Genomic DNA, 16,555 nt, shown 5'->3' on the forward strand with positions numbered 1-16,555 from the left:
GGGACTGGCTCAAGGTCACCAGCTGAGCTTCATGGCAGAGTGGGAATTTCAATTCTGATATCCCCAATCCTAGTACAATACTCTGACCTCTACATCACACAGGCTTTCATACTTAGTGATTGATGAATGGTACTGTACCTTGAGTCTCAACCCTTCTCTCCAAAGCATAGTTATTAATTCTGTCCTGGAGACTATGGCTAGGAAGCCTCTTTTCTTCTAGTAGAGGTTCCAGAGCTGTGTTTCCATTGCCTGGGCTGGGGAAAAATCAGCTGGTGTTGTACAGAAGTTGAGAGGAAAAACCAATGAGCAGGGGGAAGGGATATGCTTTCTTCCCACCTGTTGCAACAGTTTCAATTGTATACCAGCATCAAGGGCCAGAGAAGAAACAGTTCTGAAAACAAGAGGGTGAAGCAGTGTGTAGTTCTGCCCTACTAGCAGCTCAGTCTTGATGATCAAATACCAGAAATGTTTTTTCCTAAAAATCCAGGGATGATGTGAAATATTACCGATCGGATTACTCAATGTAAGATTCTACCATCACATCTATGACAAATGTTTGCCCACCTGTCTAACAAGCTGGCCACTTGTGATAGTTTCGGAACAACTTCAGGACTTAGGATAGGGGGGGAAATCTTGGGAAAATCTAAAATCACTTATATACTTCCCAAGTCCTTTATACTGGTGTTTGTTAACAAGCAGCTGGCTTTTCAATAAATGACCTTGTTAACAAGCACTCTAAAGGTGGTAAGGAAAAGGAAGAGAGTACAATTTCATGTGATGTCAGAGAAACTATTTCATTGTAAATGGTTTGCTGGTTTCTTTGCTCTATATGTATGTATGTATGTATGTATGTATGTATGTATGTATGTATGTATGTATGTATGTATGTATGTATGTATGTATGTATATATATATATATATATATATAAATGTAATTTTAATGATAAGATGTAGTATTTTTATAATTTTAATGATAGTTAAATGTATTTTAAATTGTGTTGTTATCCGCCCAGAGCCCGCTGATGTGGGGAGGGCGGAGTATAAATCCAATAAATTAAATTAAATACTTGATAATAACCAGCAGCACAGCACTGACTCTTGACTGGCAGCTAAGGCGAGCAGGACACCATCTGGGCATGGGCAATGCTTTAACACCACTTGCTACAGAAACCTCCTTAATTCCTTGCCTTAGGATGTGATTTTTAAAGCAGCAATGATATATACAAACCCTCTAGTCAGGAATAAAGCAGGTGTATTTGTTTATTTGGATATTTATACCCTACTTTTCTCCCCAATGGGGACCCAAAGTGGCTTATATCATCATTCTCCCTCCTTCATTTTATCCTCACAACAACCAGCCTGTGCAACAGGATAAGACAGAGAGAGACTGATGGTCCAAGATCACCCAGCAAAGAGAGTGAGGATTTGATCCTGGGTCTCCCAGACTCTAGTTCACCATTCTAATCACTAACCATATTAGAGGCCTGCATAACTCATCACCCACACTATGCCGCACATTACCCTCCACACGTTACACTGTGGCTTGCTAGAGGGTGTTAAACAACTCTTCTGCTTTATGCAGTTCCAGGCAGACAGCAAAGAGAGAGACACTGACCAAGATCCTTGTGAGCCATCATTCTTGGACAACATTGACCATTGTGGGAAGCAAGTTGTACAGGTCTGCAGCATTACATGAGAAGTATCAGGTTGTCATCTAGAGTTTGGTATGGTGCATTCCATGACTAATGGGACAGAGTGGAATTCAAAGAGAACCATAAAGGCACTAGAGTTCCATGCCACAGCACGAGGGCAGTTCTCCCATTTCAATTTAATTTAAACACATTAATTGTTCAGTGAAGTATTATACATTTACCACGATTGGCATGACATTTGGATTTTCTGCCACAGACATCTAAACATCTTGGGCTACACTTCTGTGTGAAAAGACAAGATAGAGATAATCTCTCACCATAAGCTGTAAATGTACCGTAAGTATCATTGTCACACTTTTCCAGTATATTTTGTGCTGAAAAAGTAACATTCTGCAACAAGAACAGACCAATGGAGAGCCCACGGTAAAGTAGGCTAACTATGCTTGAATCGGCAGAATTTATTTTCATTTTATATTTGTGCCTTTGCAGAGTATTTTGGCAAGAGGAGAGTGGAGAAGTGCAAGGAAAGAGAGAAAACATGTTCTGGGGAAGGGGAACATGGATTAAGAGCACTGGGCAGGGACATGGCGAACATGGAAACCATCAAGTAGAGCAGATCAGTGCAACCCCAGCCCAAGCCCTTCTGTTTCTTCAGTCTTTAACAAGCACAGATTATACATTTGCAAAATTTTCTCCACCATCCAGCAGATTGCAAAACAGCTTAAAGTTGGGATTCCAGCAGATCCAATTTATGCAAGCAATCCTGCACTGTCCAGTTCATATGTAGGATCACATGTAAGCAGACACTACACCGAGAAGTCAAGTTTCGTGACTATTGTCTTTATTACTGAGAAGTTTGCAAATTCTAGTGGCAAAAGAGGTGCGGGAGCTCAGGTGACTCTCACCATTTGGCTTTTTAACACTGTCCATGCTGTGCCCCCAGTCCACTTCTTGCTTACTGCTTTGCATGCACCATCTCCAGACTTTCACTGAAAGGTGAAAGAATAAGCAGAGGAAGGGCAGCAGACGCTTGCGGCGAGAGCTGGGACACTCTCCAATCACCATGTTTAAATATGGCAAAAGGAGCCAAGTGGCACAGCTCTATTCTAGAGTGGGAGTCCAGATGTTCCAGGAAGAGGGAGGGTTATTCAAGAAAACAACCACACATCTGTCTCTGTGTAAGAGTCACCTGCATCAACCGAACAGCCCTTTTGCCTTCTTCCTTTTGGTCTTGGTCAGGGGCAATTGAGCCTTCTGGACTTGGGTGGAGAATTCCTAGAAAGGAGGAGGCAATGATCATTGTATATAATTCCTCTCCCAAGTAGGCACAGCCACGACCAACCACACCCTATCAAGCTAACCCTTCCTGACACATTTCCCAATGTATGCTCTGAGTCTGCTCTCACCGTGGCACTTTGTGCACACTGCGCTGCTGCTGACTGGGATTCAGTCTCTCCTTTTTCTGGTTCAGCTGGCAAATCCTGGGTGCTAATGTGTTCCAAGGACCCAGAATCACCTGATGCTGTAGGGGACAAAAAGGGAACAGTTAAATGCAGATGAACGAACTTGTGTATTTGTGATGCAACAGAGCCAAGGAACAGGAATACAATGAATTAATTTGCATAGGGACATAATTTTCTTTATCTGCATGGGACTGTAGAATCTCAATCACATAGTTGCAGAGGAAGAAGAACAGACCCACAAAAGGAGAAAAACAAAACACTGATCAGGAGAGGTCTTCTAAGACCATGTGATTTTCAGGTTGGGGGAGCAAATAACCCACAAATAGATCCTCTGTCTAATTTAAAAGGAAAATCATTTGCATGCGGACCTTATGCCTCTTGTACAGTTCCAATTCTTGGAAGTGTTTGGGTCATCTATAAATATGCAGGGAGGAACTCTCTAAAGGCTAGTAGTAGTTAAATGCAGGCAAAGGGAACATAAGTGGGACAAGAGGTGTGTAGGTTCTGATATAAGCACAAATGGTGGGGTGACAATGAGCAAGCTGAGGTTGCTTAGTAGTAGACAAGACAGCATTTGGTGAGAGAAGGATGGAGTAGTCAGTCTGGAGATATTCTGTGATGGCAGATACTGAGATGGGTATTCTGTGGCAGATAGTCATATTTGCAGACATCTGCCAGTAGAATTGCTTCCCACTTTGTCTACCTTAGCGAGGGTAGTGGGGGAGGCACAATGCACAAACACAGTGGATACACCCATTCACTCACCTTCCCGGTGTCGCTTGCAAACCACTCTGGCCTGCTGCTGGGTCACTGCCATGTAGAGATGCTTTAGGTTGGAAGTGAACAAGTGCCCATCTCCCAGGCAACAGACTTGGGGCAGTGTCTGTAAAGGGAAAGAGGGCACATCAAGCCTATTCTGGAAAGTGCTCAAGGCAGAAGTGATGCATCTGACCACACAAAACAAGGGGAGTTCTTTTCACCCTTCTTTTCACACAGGTCCCTTGACATACCAACAGTGATTATATAAAGGATCTCAGGTAGTAGATGCTGAAGAAATCCTTTCACTTTGTCAGAGCTGGGAGAGCAGCTGACAGAGTAGATAATAGTCTGAGTTGGTACAGAACAGATTCATATGTTCAGCACAAAGCAACCATGGAGATGCCTTTCCTAACACAAGCAACTCTACCAAAAATGCCAGGGATTGAACCCAAGATCTTCTGCAGGTAAAGTATGTGCTCTACAATGGATCCAGGGCTCCTCCCCAGAGATCTATTCCTCTCGCAGCTCCAACTGCCAACCGACAGTGCCAGGAATATCCTTAAACCCCCTGCTCCCAAAAGCCAAAGGAACCCCTTCACTGCATCACAAAGGATCCCCATGTGAGAGCAGAAAGGGACAGATGTGTGGAGAGCTTAGTCTCAGAAAAAGGGACACTATCATGCTTCAGGCAGGAGCTCCACAGCTAGCTCCTCATCTCATTAGGAAGAGCTGTGATGCGGTTTTCTCTCCCCCCATACCCTGTTTGAGAGCATGGCAAAAGAGGTAGGAGCAGATACTTTTCCTGGCATGTCTTGCACTGGCACATCCAATAAGGTAGGGAGATGTGCCCAAGGCAAGCAGTTACCCTTCCCCCCCAAGCTCCCAGGACACAGTGAGCTCAGCCTGCTGCCTGTTTCAAAGGTTTCCAGAGATAACGTTTCTGCGCACTGTGCCTGCTCCACACCCAAACAGTCGGGAGAACAAAGTGTAACAGATAACAGGGCAGTTCCTCTCCAGGCACTCACCCGCTGAGGCGCTCAAGGCCAGGAGTCCAAAGGCATTGCCTGTGACCCACTCCAGGCAGTAGGAGTGGCAGAGGGCTCCTGGCTCATAGCACAAGGGACACCAACTATAAGGGATTGCAAAGTGAATGAGAGGGAGAATGTTACGCAGGTCTGTTGCAGCTCCCATATTACTTGAGTATCAATCAGTGCTCCATGAATGAAACTGTGTTACAGCAAGTATAAAGTACAGAAGAGGGCAACCAAAATGATTAGGTGGTTGGAGCACCTTTTCTATGAGGAAAGGCTGAAGAGATGGTTAGGAAAAAGATGACTAAGTGGTAAAATGACAGGTTTATAAAATTATGCACAGGCAGCGCCAGATCTAGGCGCCCGGGGCAAACCTTGCCTGGGTGCTCTGTGCATGCACACAGCGCGCGTGCGCGCTCCCGGCACTGCGTGATAACGTCACTTTTGTGACATCATCACACAGGGGCGGGAGGCATGCCCGCCTGCACGGCAAGCCGGCCGCTCCAGTGCCCGGTGAGCCGTGGAACTGGCGGTGGCACAGGCGTGCGCTGGAGCGGCTGGCTGGCTTGCCGCGCACGCAGGACCTCCCAGCCCTGCGCTCAACCACCCGTGTGGCAAGCCAGCTGACCCAGCGCACGCCCTCGCTGCTGCCAGTTCCACGGCTCACCAGGTGCTGGGGTGGCCGGCTTGCTGCACGGCCAGCTGAGCACAGGGCTAGGAGGCCCTCCACGCGGTTCATGTGCCCCACTGCCCTGTGCTGCCCGCACGGCAAGCTGGCCGGCCCAGCGTATGGTGAGCTGTGGAGCTGGTGGCAGAGAGGGCGTGCGCTGGGGCAGCTGGCTTGCCACGTGGGTGGCTGAGCGCAGGGCTGGGAGGTCCTGCGCGCACGGCAAGCCAGCCACCTCATCGGCGGGGCTGGCAAGGGTCTCCCAACTCTGCACTCAGCCTCCCAGGCGGCTGGCAGCCGCGCCCAGTGCCCCCTCTTTGGCGGCGCCGGGGGCAGGCTACCCCCCCTGCCTCCCCTTGATCCGGCCCTGTGCACAGGGTATACCAAGAGCGGACAGAGAGATCGTTTCTCCCTCTCCCAGAATACTAGAACTTGAGGGCATTCAATGAAGCTGATGGGCAGTAGATTCAGGATGGACTAAAGGAAGTACTGCTTTACACAATGAGTGGCTACTAGCCATGGTAACTAAATGGAACTTCCACATTAAGAAACAGTACACTTCTGAAAAACAATGCCAGAAGGCAACATCAGAGGAAGGCCTCACCCTCTACGCCCTGTTTGTTGGCTCTCCAGAATAACTAGTTGGCCACTGTGTGAGCCAGGATGCTGGACTAGGTGAACCACCAGTATGATCCAGTAGGACTCTTCTTAACTGATCCATTGAACAGCAGCTCTCCTAAGGCCTTTCCCAGCCATGATTCTTTTCACCGCAGATGCCCAGGACTGAAACTGGGCTCTACTGCACACAGAGCATGTGCTCTGACACTGAACTATAGTCCTTCCCCACATACAAGAGAGAATTCTGCTTATTTAAATGCAGAGGACTTTACATTCTACTTAAATTCTAGAAAACATCGGTGGGATATTTCAGGAGGCAATGATGAAAGAAAACCATTTGTGAGTGTTGGAAGACGGGAACAATAATAATTTTCTCTTGATTAGGCAGAATCTAAGTTCCCCCTAAGTCTCAACCAACATACTTCACAATGTAGAGCAGCTGAACCACATCCATCAACTCCTTTCCCTGCAACTCTAACTACTGTGACAGCAAGTGCCCCTTAAAGGCTTTCTCCACACCCTCCACCCTCACTGTGATGCTATGCCTGTCCCCTTAGCCAAAGAAGGCACTTACAAGCGGAGTTATTCTCTTACTGTGAGTTTTTTAAAGGGCCAAACTCCTGCCAGTGTTCTGTGACCAGAACACATTCTGCAAATGATATAAATTATGCAAGTGTGCTTTGATCTAGCAAATCCATCAGATTTTATGTATTAGAAATAAACTCTGTTCAGATCAGCAGAAGTGGCAGCTGCTAGTTAGGAGAGTGTTCCACAAATTAAATTAGGTATGATGGCCTGATTGCAAAACAGAGCTACTAAAGAGGGCAAGAGGATTAGCACGTATCGGAGGACATAAGGGAGAACTGACTCTGAACATACAGGGTATGAGAGGAAGTAGTGGAGAGAGAAAACATTCCTCATCATAGCCACTGGAAGGCTCTCTCAGAATATCAAGACCTTTCCCAGCAATGTGGATTATTTGCATAGTAAACATACACACATTGCTTAGTTATAAGGAATTCAGATGTCTTCCTTCAAGGAAATGCTTCTGTCGCAGGGAAATCACATTTTCCTGAGTACACATGTCACTAAGAAAATACAACTCTCACACAAACAATAATATATACAATTGGACTGTAAATGCCCAAGGATAATGGACACCTGTTGGCCATTGCCCATCCATGCCATCACTGGTGAGGAGTGACTACTCCCCAACATGGCCATGCTATTTTTGTTTGTTTACTTCCTTCTTTAGAGGTTGAGCGCTCTTTTACAGTTTCATGTCAGCATGACAAAACTAGTAAAGCCCTTCAGAAACGAAACAAAAAAGTACTCCCAACAGCAAGCCTTGGCCCACTATTTCATGAAACAGCAGTTTTTCTTTCTTTTATGTAATTAGTTGAAGACTGTGCACCCCCCATCAAGAACAACTTCTATCAATAAAATTTCTTGAAAAGGCTAGCTTCTCCCAGCAAAGAGATCATACTGCAAACATTATGTTCAGAAAAGACACCAGGCCATTGACACTGAGCTGAAAAATAAAAGATCTCTCTACCCATATGCCACCCCTAGCCAAGACAGAGTCTTCATCAAACAGGGCTCACCTTCAGGGCCACAGAGGCTAGAAATGTGCTCTTTTCAAATGGTTTTCTAAGGAGCCAAATAGACTAAGTGAGCAGAGAGATTGTATCTGTGCAGTAACATTAGGAAACTCTTGCCCTGTTCATTACCCCCGTAGGGACTGCTATAATTAAAATAAATCAGCAACAAGTTTGTCATTAAGGAAAATAAGGAGACAGGAGAAGTTTGCCAGTGACCTGGATAACTCTGAATGGCCAGAATAGCAGCAGTTCTGCCTTTTCCTCCCTGCAGTATATGGCTTGGTTTGCTTCCTTAAGTGATGTGAATCAATCTGCTCCTCAGCAAGCACTTTTTACGCAGCACACCTGCACTTCTGTTGAGGCATGCCGCATTGGGTAGGCTGTGAGGGATAGTTCTGACTTTGATCGGGTTCTTGGCTTCTTCCAAATCTTTTGCTCTCTTCCTACTCTGCAGTAAAGATCAGACACATATGGATTTTGCCTATAGACCCTGTTCTATCCAGGCTGTAATAATAGGTTGTAAAAGCTGGCAGGTGAATGAACTCCAAAGGTAGGTCAAGAACAGCCAATAGGCAGCTTATGGTGCCAGATCAAAGGAAAAGACACAGTCATAACTCAGAGAAAAGTAAACAGCAGGGGACCAGCTCAGAACAGGAGTAGTGTACCTAGAGCAGGCACCTTGGCAGGTCATTGCTGCCCTTCCTTGCCTTTCCCATCCATTCCCTCCTCCCAGGAATAGTGGCAGAAAACAGGGTGGCAGCAAATCCCAGGGCACAATGACCCCCATTGCTTTCTCTAAGCTACTGCTAGAAGCTGAGCTCCATACTTCTCAAACTGTCCATCCCTCATTAAGATAAACCATCCAAAGCTCAGAGCACCCCATGCCACTTAAGCTGTATGCCTCAAGATTGGGCAGGGAAGGCATAGTCCCTGCATTCCTAACTCAACCTGCATCCTCTGGAAGGGGACTCTCTCCACACATTCCTAATCTGAGAAGGAACATGAAGCCCCACTGTGATTCCATGGCCTCACTATGACGTCTCTGCCCCAGAAAGCCTTATTTGGCATCTTGGCTGAGGACATAGTTGGGCTACCTGGGGTACATGCTGCTCTAGATCTGTGCAAAAAAGTTTTTGAAGGCCTCATTGGATTCAAGCAATTTCTCTGAACTAGATAGAAGGACTAAACACCACACTAGCTGAACAACTCGTTTTTTTGGTCAAGCTTTTCGTCCACACTTTGGAAGGAGAAGGTATGGGAGCACAAGAGCACTTCCTTCCCTCTTCACAGTTTTGCACTTAGATGAGTTCATGTACCAGTAACCATTCCAGTAGTGGAAACAACAGCGGTTGGCTGAATCTGTGATCAAACATCACAACCATCCTAACCTTGTATTTTAGTTCACTTTCCACAATAGTCCAGGATCATTGTGGAAATGTCCACCAATGGCAATCAGTTGTGTATATGATCTTGTAAAAATCAAAACCATAAATCAAGGTGGATTCTCACTAAAATAGACCAAACTAGAATCATATGTATCAAACACAGTATTTAAAGTAGCATAATCCCCCTAAATAAAGTCCTTGGAGAAAATTTATTTATTACTCAAAATAGTAACCCTCAGCGCCCCCCCTGCAAACAAAACCCATCCTGAACAAATAAAATGACCAACAGACTGACTATTCCAAAACGCAAATTCTGATAGACTAAAGCTGCCACTTCACACTTGCTCTCATGATGTCATCCTGCCTCCCATTGCAAGTAACAAGTCCAACAGCCATTTTCAGGACAGGCAGAATCCAAAACTTAATGTGTTTGTCAAAGTTTCCAGAATCATTTTTAATACTTTGCAGACTGAAAAGAGGGCCACAAACCCCATTTATCTCTGAATTTTTAAAGACATTTCCCTGCCCAAAATACAGATGAGAACACTCATTGACTCTCTGTGCAGCCATCTGGAAGCATCACCAAATGGTATTACTGAGATGGTGAAGCAGCACTGAAGCTGCCCTGCACCCCTCAAACCTTCCCTCAACATCCTGCTCATCCAAGAGTATATTCACAACTTTCCTCCACTGGACCAGCTCTTTCATAAGGGTAACCAGAGTTTACTAAAAGGCTATATGATTCCCCAAATTTCCCTTACCAAATAGGATAAAATGTCCAAGAAGTGGTTCACTGGGGGAAAGTTAGCAATTAACAGCACATGTCATTCTCTTGCCTATGAGCTGCTGGGGGGGGGTCGTCCCTGTAAGGAATCAGTTTAAGAGCCTGAGTCTCAGCCAAGCCTGAGTGATGCAGAGTGCCCGCCAGAGTGCAAGTCAAGCAGAGGATAAGCCGCTGCCGTGTTATGACTACCTGACAACAAGGCCAAGCGTGTATCAGATGCCAGCAACTCAAGGCTGAAGTGTGTGTGTATGTGGGGGGGGGGGGAATTAAAGGATTTACAGTCTGCCCAGTGAGGAGTTCTTCAGGGCACTGAGGCAGAGATTGTGAGCCTTGAGCCTCTCAAGTCAGTAGGTCAAGTTTGTCAAGCAATGAGGGAATCCTTTCCTAATGGTATCCTCAATCCATTCTCCTTCTCCTTTTGTATTGAACATCCTACTTACAAAGCTTTTTTTGCGGGGGGTGAACACTTGTACTCATCATTTTGTGATATTTTTGGTTGATTCTGATAAAAAGGTATTACAGTAGTCTCACATGATCTCCCCCACATGTGGATATCCTCCACATGAACCAACATGACTACATATAGTTTTGTCAATCCATTGTGCTGTTACAAGGTAGGATTTTCTTTCACAAAGACATGCAAGAGGGCTGCTTTGACAAGATGTAAAATACAATAATAAGGTGTTATTGTCCCCTTAGGGTACAACATTATTCTAAATCTTGCAGGTTGGAGAGAAATTGGCCTGAAAAACTATTTCACACTCAGCTGTGCACAGGTAAGCAGGGGGAATCTGGGGAGGAGCCTGACTGCTTAATTCCAGAATAGATCTGTACAAGCGGTCAGTTTCAAATATCTGGGATGCCAAGGCTCAAGCCTACCTGGAAGCTATTCTCTCTGACCTGAAACCCTGTCTTCTAATCTTAGGTATATGTGGGTATGCAGTGGATACTCTGTGGTGAGAAAGAGGGATTCTGCACAGATTCAGAGGCTCCTTCCTCTTTATTAGTATTGTACACGCTCTAGGGGTTGAGACCCAACACTCAACAAGTTCTAAAGCTGAATCTTGGACCAAAGCCAGTCTAGATATGTGTTAAAGGGTAAAGCAAGCTAGGAACTTTTGCATACAGAAACAGGGTGGAGTTATACAGAGGTGGATCCTGTATTCTTTCTGCTAGTTTAAACATGGGGGGGGGCAACAAAGGATAAAGCAGGCATCTTTAGGAAATACAAAAAGCTGCTGCGGAACAGAAGCTTATCCCTCATCTCATCCCCCGGCAGACATGGCTGAAGAAGCCTGTACTCTTCTCCCCCTCCCTTTCTTCCATCAGTAGAAGAAAAGAGGGCAATTCTCTTTCAATTTTACTCTAGTGCTGGAAGTCAATACAGCAACTTTTTTATTTTTTGCATGCTTTTCACTTCCTGAGGTTAACGGACCTTAAAGCATGCTGTGAGTTCAAGTACCCTTATTTTCCCATCTATTTCCTTTGTTGTGACCTCCTTGATCCCAGACAGAGGATGGGAGTGAGCCTTCCTAGGCTGAGCATTGTCACAGACAGTGGAATTGGGGGAAGAGCGGGGGAGACAATCTGATCCAAGCAAAATATCTACTCTCCTCCCACTTATATCCAGATTTGGCTCTGACAGAGTAAATACAGCAGAAAGAAAGGAGAAATTTAAAAGCTCCCCAAAACAGAGTTCCATTGTTACAGCAAGCCAATTCTTTAGATCCAAGCTGATCAAGCAACTGGAATCCAACTTGGAGTACAGGAAGACTCCATCCTACATATTGCAAGGTCCTTCTAGTTCTTATAGTCAGGGAATGGCCTTGGCAACTATGCCCTGGTTTTAGCCCTCCAGGGCAACTGGCTGGCCATTGTGTGAAGCAGGATACCTAACTAGATGAACCCCTGGCCGGATTAAGCACAGCCCTTTTTAGGCTCACAGGGGAAGAAAATGCCTCTTTTCCAAGACCTGCAGTCCTGATCTTGATTGAGCCATCTTATGGCTGCTTTTTGAGGCCAAGCAACATGTCTGGATTTCAATTCAAGAATCACATATAGTTTGGGTCAAAATATATCACTATATCAAAAAAAGACTGGCCACTTGGGAAAAAGGATGCTGGACTTAGACAGCCACTACTCTGATCTGGCAAGAATCTACTTAACTAAGGAGATGAAAGAAATAAAAGTACAATTGCAACAGAAAATGAAGTGTCAAAAATGGAACATGTTTATTTTTATTTATAATCTAATATATATTAATTTGTTATTTATAGTCCACTTTTCTCACTGGGACACAAGGCGGCTTATGCAGAGTAAAGTTAATACAATCAACAGGATGGGGACGTGCAATAGGATGTGGATTATAAAAATCTAGAAACAACCAGAAATCTGAAGTAGAGCTGAAGCAAAGCATGTATTAACATAGAATCACAGGGCTGGAAGGGATCTCTAGGGTCATCTAGTCCAACCCCCTGCACAATGCAGGAAATTCACAAGTACTTCCCCTCCCCACACCCCCAGTGACCACTGCTCTATGCCCAGAAGGTGGCAAAACATCTCATGCATCAGACAAAGAGAACTGTGATTCTCGAAAGCTTATTGTAATGATTTCAAGAAATGGGTGCATGTGTCTTTAAATGTTTGGTGAGATAGGTGAAGAGTGGGGGTGAAAGAGAGAGATGAGTGAGTGATATGATTGGTTGATGACTGAGAGTGGGTGGAGTGAAGGCAATTTTCAGTTACTGAGGGAGAGAAAAAGATTCAGTTAGGGCAAGAGAGGCGAGCTGTGTGCAGCCTGAGTGTGTTCATGTATTTGTGAGGGAAAGGCAACCTGAGTGGAAGCCTGAACTGAGTGTGTCTGGGAAACTATATATTCATTCTATTTGAAGCAGGCAGACTGTGTGTGCACCTGAGAGAGAAAGAATTGAGAGTGAAAAGAAAACAGGCTAGCTGTGTGCTGTCTGAGGAGTTCTCTGTGAGAGAAATATAGAGCCTAGAGAAAGAGGCTAACTGTGTGTGAAGCCTTACAAGAGATCTGTGGGAATGAGTTTGGATGAAGCAACTAGAAGAACTAAGAACTACTTTTATGTAACCAATACGCTTCTTAAAAAATAAACTTTTATCTTGTTTTGTTATATCCCAGAGTAGCAGTCATTGTTATCTCCCATTCCTATCCTCAGGGCCACATAGAACCACGAAGGAGCCTGACGCATAAACACGTTACCAAAGGGAAAACTTAAATAAAATATATTGGAATTTAATGTTCCTGGTGGCAGCTAACTACCCAGAGGGTGTGAAGGGAAAGATTAAAGCAAAATCCACCCTAAAGAAAGTACAGGTCACAACACTTATGCTACAATAAAGTTGGTTTTTAAGGTGCTACTGGACTCTTTACTATTTTGCTACTACAGACTTACACGGCTAACTCCTCTGGATCGAAAACACCTCCAGGATCCCTAGCCAAATTGGCCTGTGGAAAAATTGCTACCTGACCCCAAGGTAATTAATGACATATTAATCAATGCAAGGAATAAGATCCTATTTACAGCAACAAATGGTACAAACTACACAGTAATATAGACCACAGTCCCTGCTTCCCTAACCCTTTATACCAAGTATTTTTCTGAACCACTTTGTTGCAGTACAACACAGTTTACATGTGTTTAAAAGTCCTATAAATTCAGTTTGCATAGTTTGTGGAAAGCCAGAAGGGTGGGAGCCTTCCTGACATCATCAGGCAGGCCACTCTTTAAGGTTGGAGGCCAAAACAGACAGTTCCTGTGTCAAGCCATTGTTGATTTCCCATTTGCAGGTTGGCTCCTTACAGAAGGCTCTGCTCTGAAGTGCAAAGCTGTCATGGCAGAGCATATGAGGAGAGGCGGTCCTTTAGATATAAGGGGTCAAGGCCATGCAGGGCTTTGTATGTGATAGCCAAAACCTTGAACTGAGCCTGGTAACATGGGCAGCCATTTAAATGACTGCAGAATGGGAGTAATATGCATGCTCCATGTAGCCAAGGTGCAGCATTCTGCACCAATTAAGTCTTTATGTTACCATGCTATGGATCCAGATGGCCAGATCGGCAGTATCAAGGTAAGGGATAATCTTCTGGGATAGACTGAGTTGGAAGAAAGGGTTTTTTTGTTTTGTTTTTTAATAGCTTGCTCCTCCAGCAATAATAAGAATTGCAACAAGATCAGTATTACAGAAATCTGAAACCAGCAAAAAATATTAGACTACCTCCTCTGCCTTGCACAGAGCTTAGAGCCATGCTGCCACCTAGAGCTGGTAACTATAGATCAAGGGAAGGTGTGGCTATAGTAGAAGTGGCTTAGTGTAGGGAGAAACTTGTAGTGGATATGCACACACCCATTTTTGCAATGATACAAATCTGAAAGGTAGGGTGATTGGGGCTTGCTTAGTTATGGGTACTAGTTTCTTCAAAACTCTATTGTTTAGATCCAATGAACAAGTTCCATGTGCAGTGGATAGTTCCTGCCACATAGCACACTTCCGTTTGTGCAAGAACTTCCATTTGCACAAGATGAATCGTTTTCAACAACCCCTTGTGCATACAGAACTGCTAATGCAAGAGGAAGTGCGCCCCATGAAAGAAACTACTTAGCATGCATAGAACTTATTCATAGGATCCAAGCCCTGATCACTAGTCTATCAGACAGCTTCCCTGTACCCTAAGATCAAAGGAGTCTTTCCACATCTCAGTCTTGATACAATGTGAGTGTCACAGACTTAGGCCAGATGACATTCAAGCAAGCAACATGCCAAAAAGGGCATTATTCATGAGGATAAAAACAACATGTCCTTCTGGGTGTCAAACTGAATAAAACCAAGGGCCAATAGGTGATCAGAACAATATGACAGGTCATCTGGGGACCAAGCTTCATTTCCTTCTGAATCAAAGACTTAATTAAAACATGCACCTAGACCAACAATCACCACCAGACAATACACATTCACTCTGCAGGAAATTATCTAGGAGGGACCACATCCTACAACGTATACAGATCATTTATTACACTGGATTAAAGTGGTTTATTTGGGCAAGAAGGAATATTTAGCGGTACAGCAAAGACATTAATTTGTTGAACTGAAAGCATAATCAAAATAGCTCATTATATCTACATTTACTGACATAGAATAGGCCAGTAAGGGGCAGACCGGTTAGAAGAAAAATGGCTTAATGGAAACAGTACAGAGGGACATGAATGGCAGAGAAGCTTCTCAGAAAGATGGCTTCCCTACTATCAATCTTCCTTGCAATGTGCTGCTATGGGAGAGGTTGGGGAGAACTATGTTAGTCCACATTGTTTATGGGGGTAATGGGGGATATCATTCCTGGCTTGAGCCCTCTGTAACTTGATAGCACACCTTAGAACATGCCCCAGAATCTTTTGCAGAGCAAAGGGTACTACAGGTCACAATTTTGTGTACAAAGAACTTCCTGCCAACAGAAAACTGCTGGATTAGAGAAATAAGAGACAAAATACAGAATAGGTTTGCACAGCAAGTCCTTCTTTATTGTCTGTTCTGTTTGCCTTTGTTGTATTTAGGCCCAGTCTTAAACCATAAGTGGCTTGATTTCGGGAAGTTTACTATGACAAAGTCTGAGGACCTTTGAAAAAATCTTGATTCCATCTGATTTGCCAGCCCGTAGTAAGAAAACTCCTATTTTGCATTTCTAACATAGAAAAGGCAGGCAGCACCACTGTGGTTAACATTGTTCTTCAACTGTACAAAGCCACAGTTGGATCCCTCTCTAAGTACATATTACATTAACCATGACAGGGAATGACAGTGTGTTAGCACAGCATCCCACTCAGAGGTAGATGCCTTCACAGTTTCCCTTGCACATTGTCACATTCGGTCTGTCTTGCTGTAACATCTGTGCATCTTCAAATAAAAGGCCAACCATAAAGAAGGAATAGAAATTATCTGATCATTTGGCCTCTAAGACAAAATGGGCCCTGCCCTGTGACTGCAACCATAGGCCTCATTTTGTGCCAGCCTGGACCACTCACAACAATAGGTGGAGGCTGTAAGCTGTGGTATAGTGTGACCACTTGCCTATCTTGGCCATTAGTCGAGTTCTTGTTATGAGAATCACCCTCACTGCTGACCTTCTTGCAATAATTCACTGATAGAGTTTCACACTGTGCTTGCACGGCAGACCTCTGATTTCCTTGAACGCAATGGGAACTGAGGCCTAGACTATGCAGCTCCAAGAAAAGGGGATCGTTGCCTTGTACATAAGCCCATTCCCCTTCCATTCTTTTTCATTTTGCACTCTTCTCCACCTCTTCCCCATTTGTTCCAAACGGATAACAAGCAGGACTGTGCTGTGGCTTGGGAGTGGAGTGGAGTGTGTGTGTGGTGGGAGACAGAACATCTTGGCCATGGTTGCAAAGCTGAATGACCAAGGCCCTATGTGAGTGGAGTCTCTAAATCGGTCATTCCCCAGGAGTAAGCCAGACCCTTTCATTATCACACCAGAGCTTGCCAAGTGGTTACAAACATTTTCCCTGGCAAAGCCCACATTCCAATTTTTTAATATATTTTTAACTGATTGGGGCTT

The 16,555-nt window shown here is 44.5% G+C and overlaps 1 protein-coding gene across 1 annotated transcript in view; it reads right to left on the reverse strand.

The window, feature by feature from the left end:
- Nucleotides 1-1,823: 1,823 nt before the first annotated feature.
- The window catches only part of NHEJ1 (non-homologous end joining factor 1), a 127,216-nt gene continuing 112,484 nt past the window's right edge, over nt 1,824-16,555 (reverse strand). The window contains exons 6-8 of the mRNA XM_054972267.1: nt 3,881-3,998; nt 3,059-3,174; nt 1,824-2,927 (exon numbers count right to left, since the gene is read on the reverse strand). Coding sequence (XP_054828242.1) covers nt 2,847-2,927; nt 3,059-3,174; nt 3,881-3,998 — 315 coding nt within the window. The 3' untranslated portion in view covers nt 1,824-2,846. The remainder of the gene's footprint in view (nt 2,928-3,058; nt 3,175-3,880; nt 3,999-16,555) is intronic.

The sequence above is a fragment of the Eublepharis macularius genome, chromosome 2 (assembly GCF_028583425.1).
Source record: "Eublepharis macularius isolate TG4126 chromosome 2, MPM_Emac_v1.0, whole genome shotgun sequence".
NCBI classification, from domain to species: Eukaryota; Metazoa; Chordata; class Lepidosauria; order Squamata; family Eublepharidae; genus Eublepharis; species Eublepharis macularius.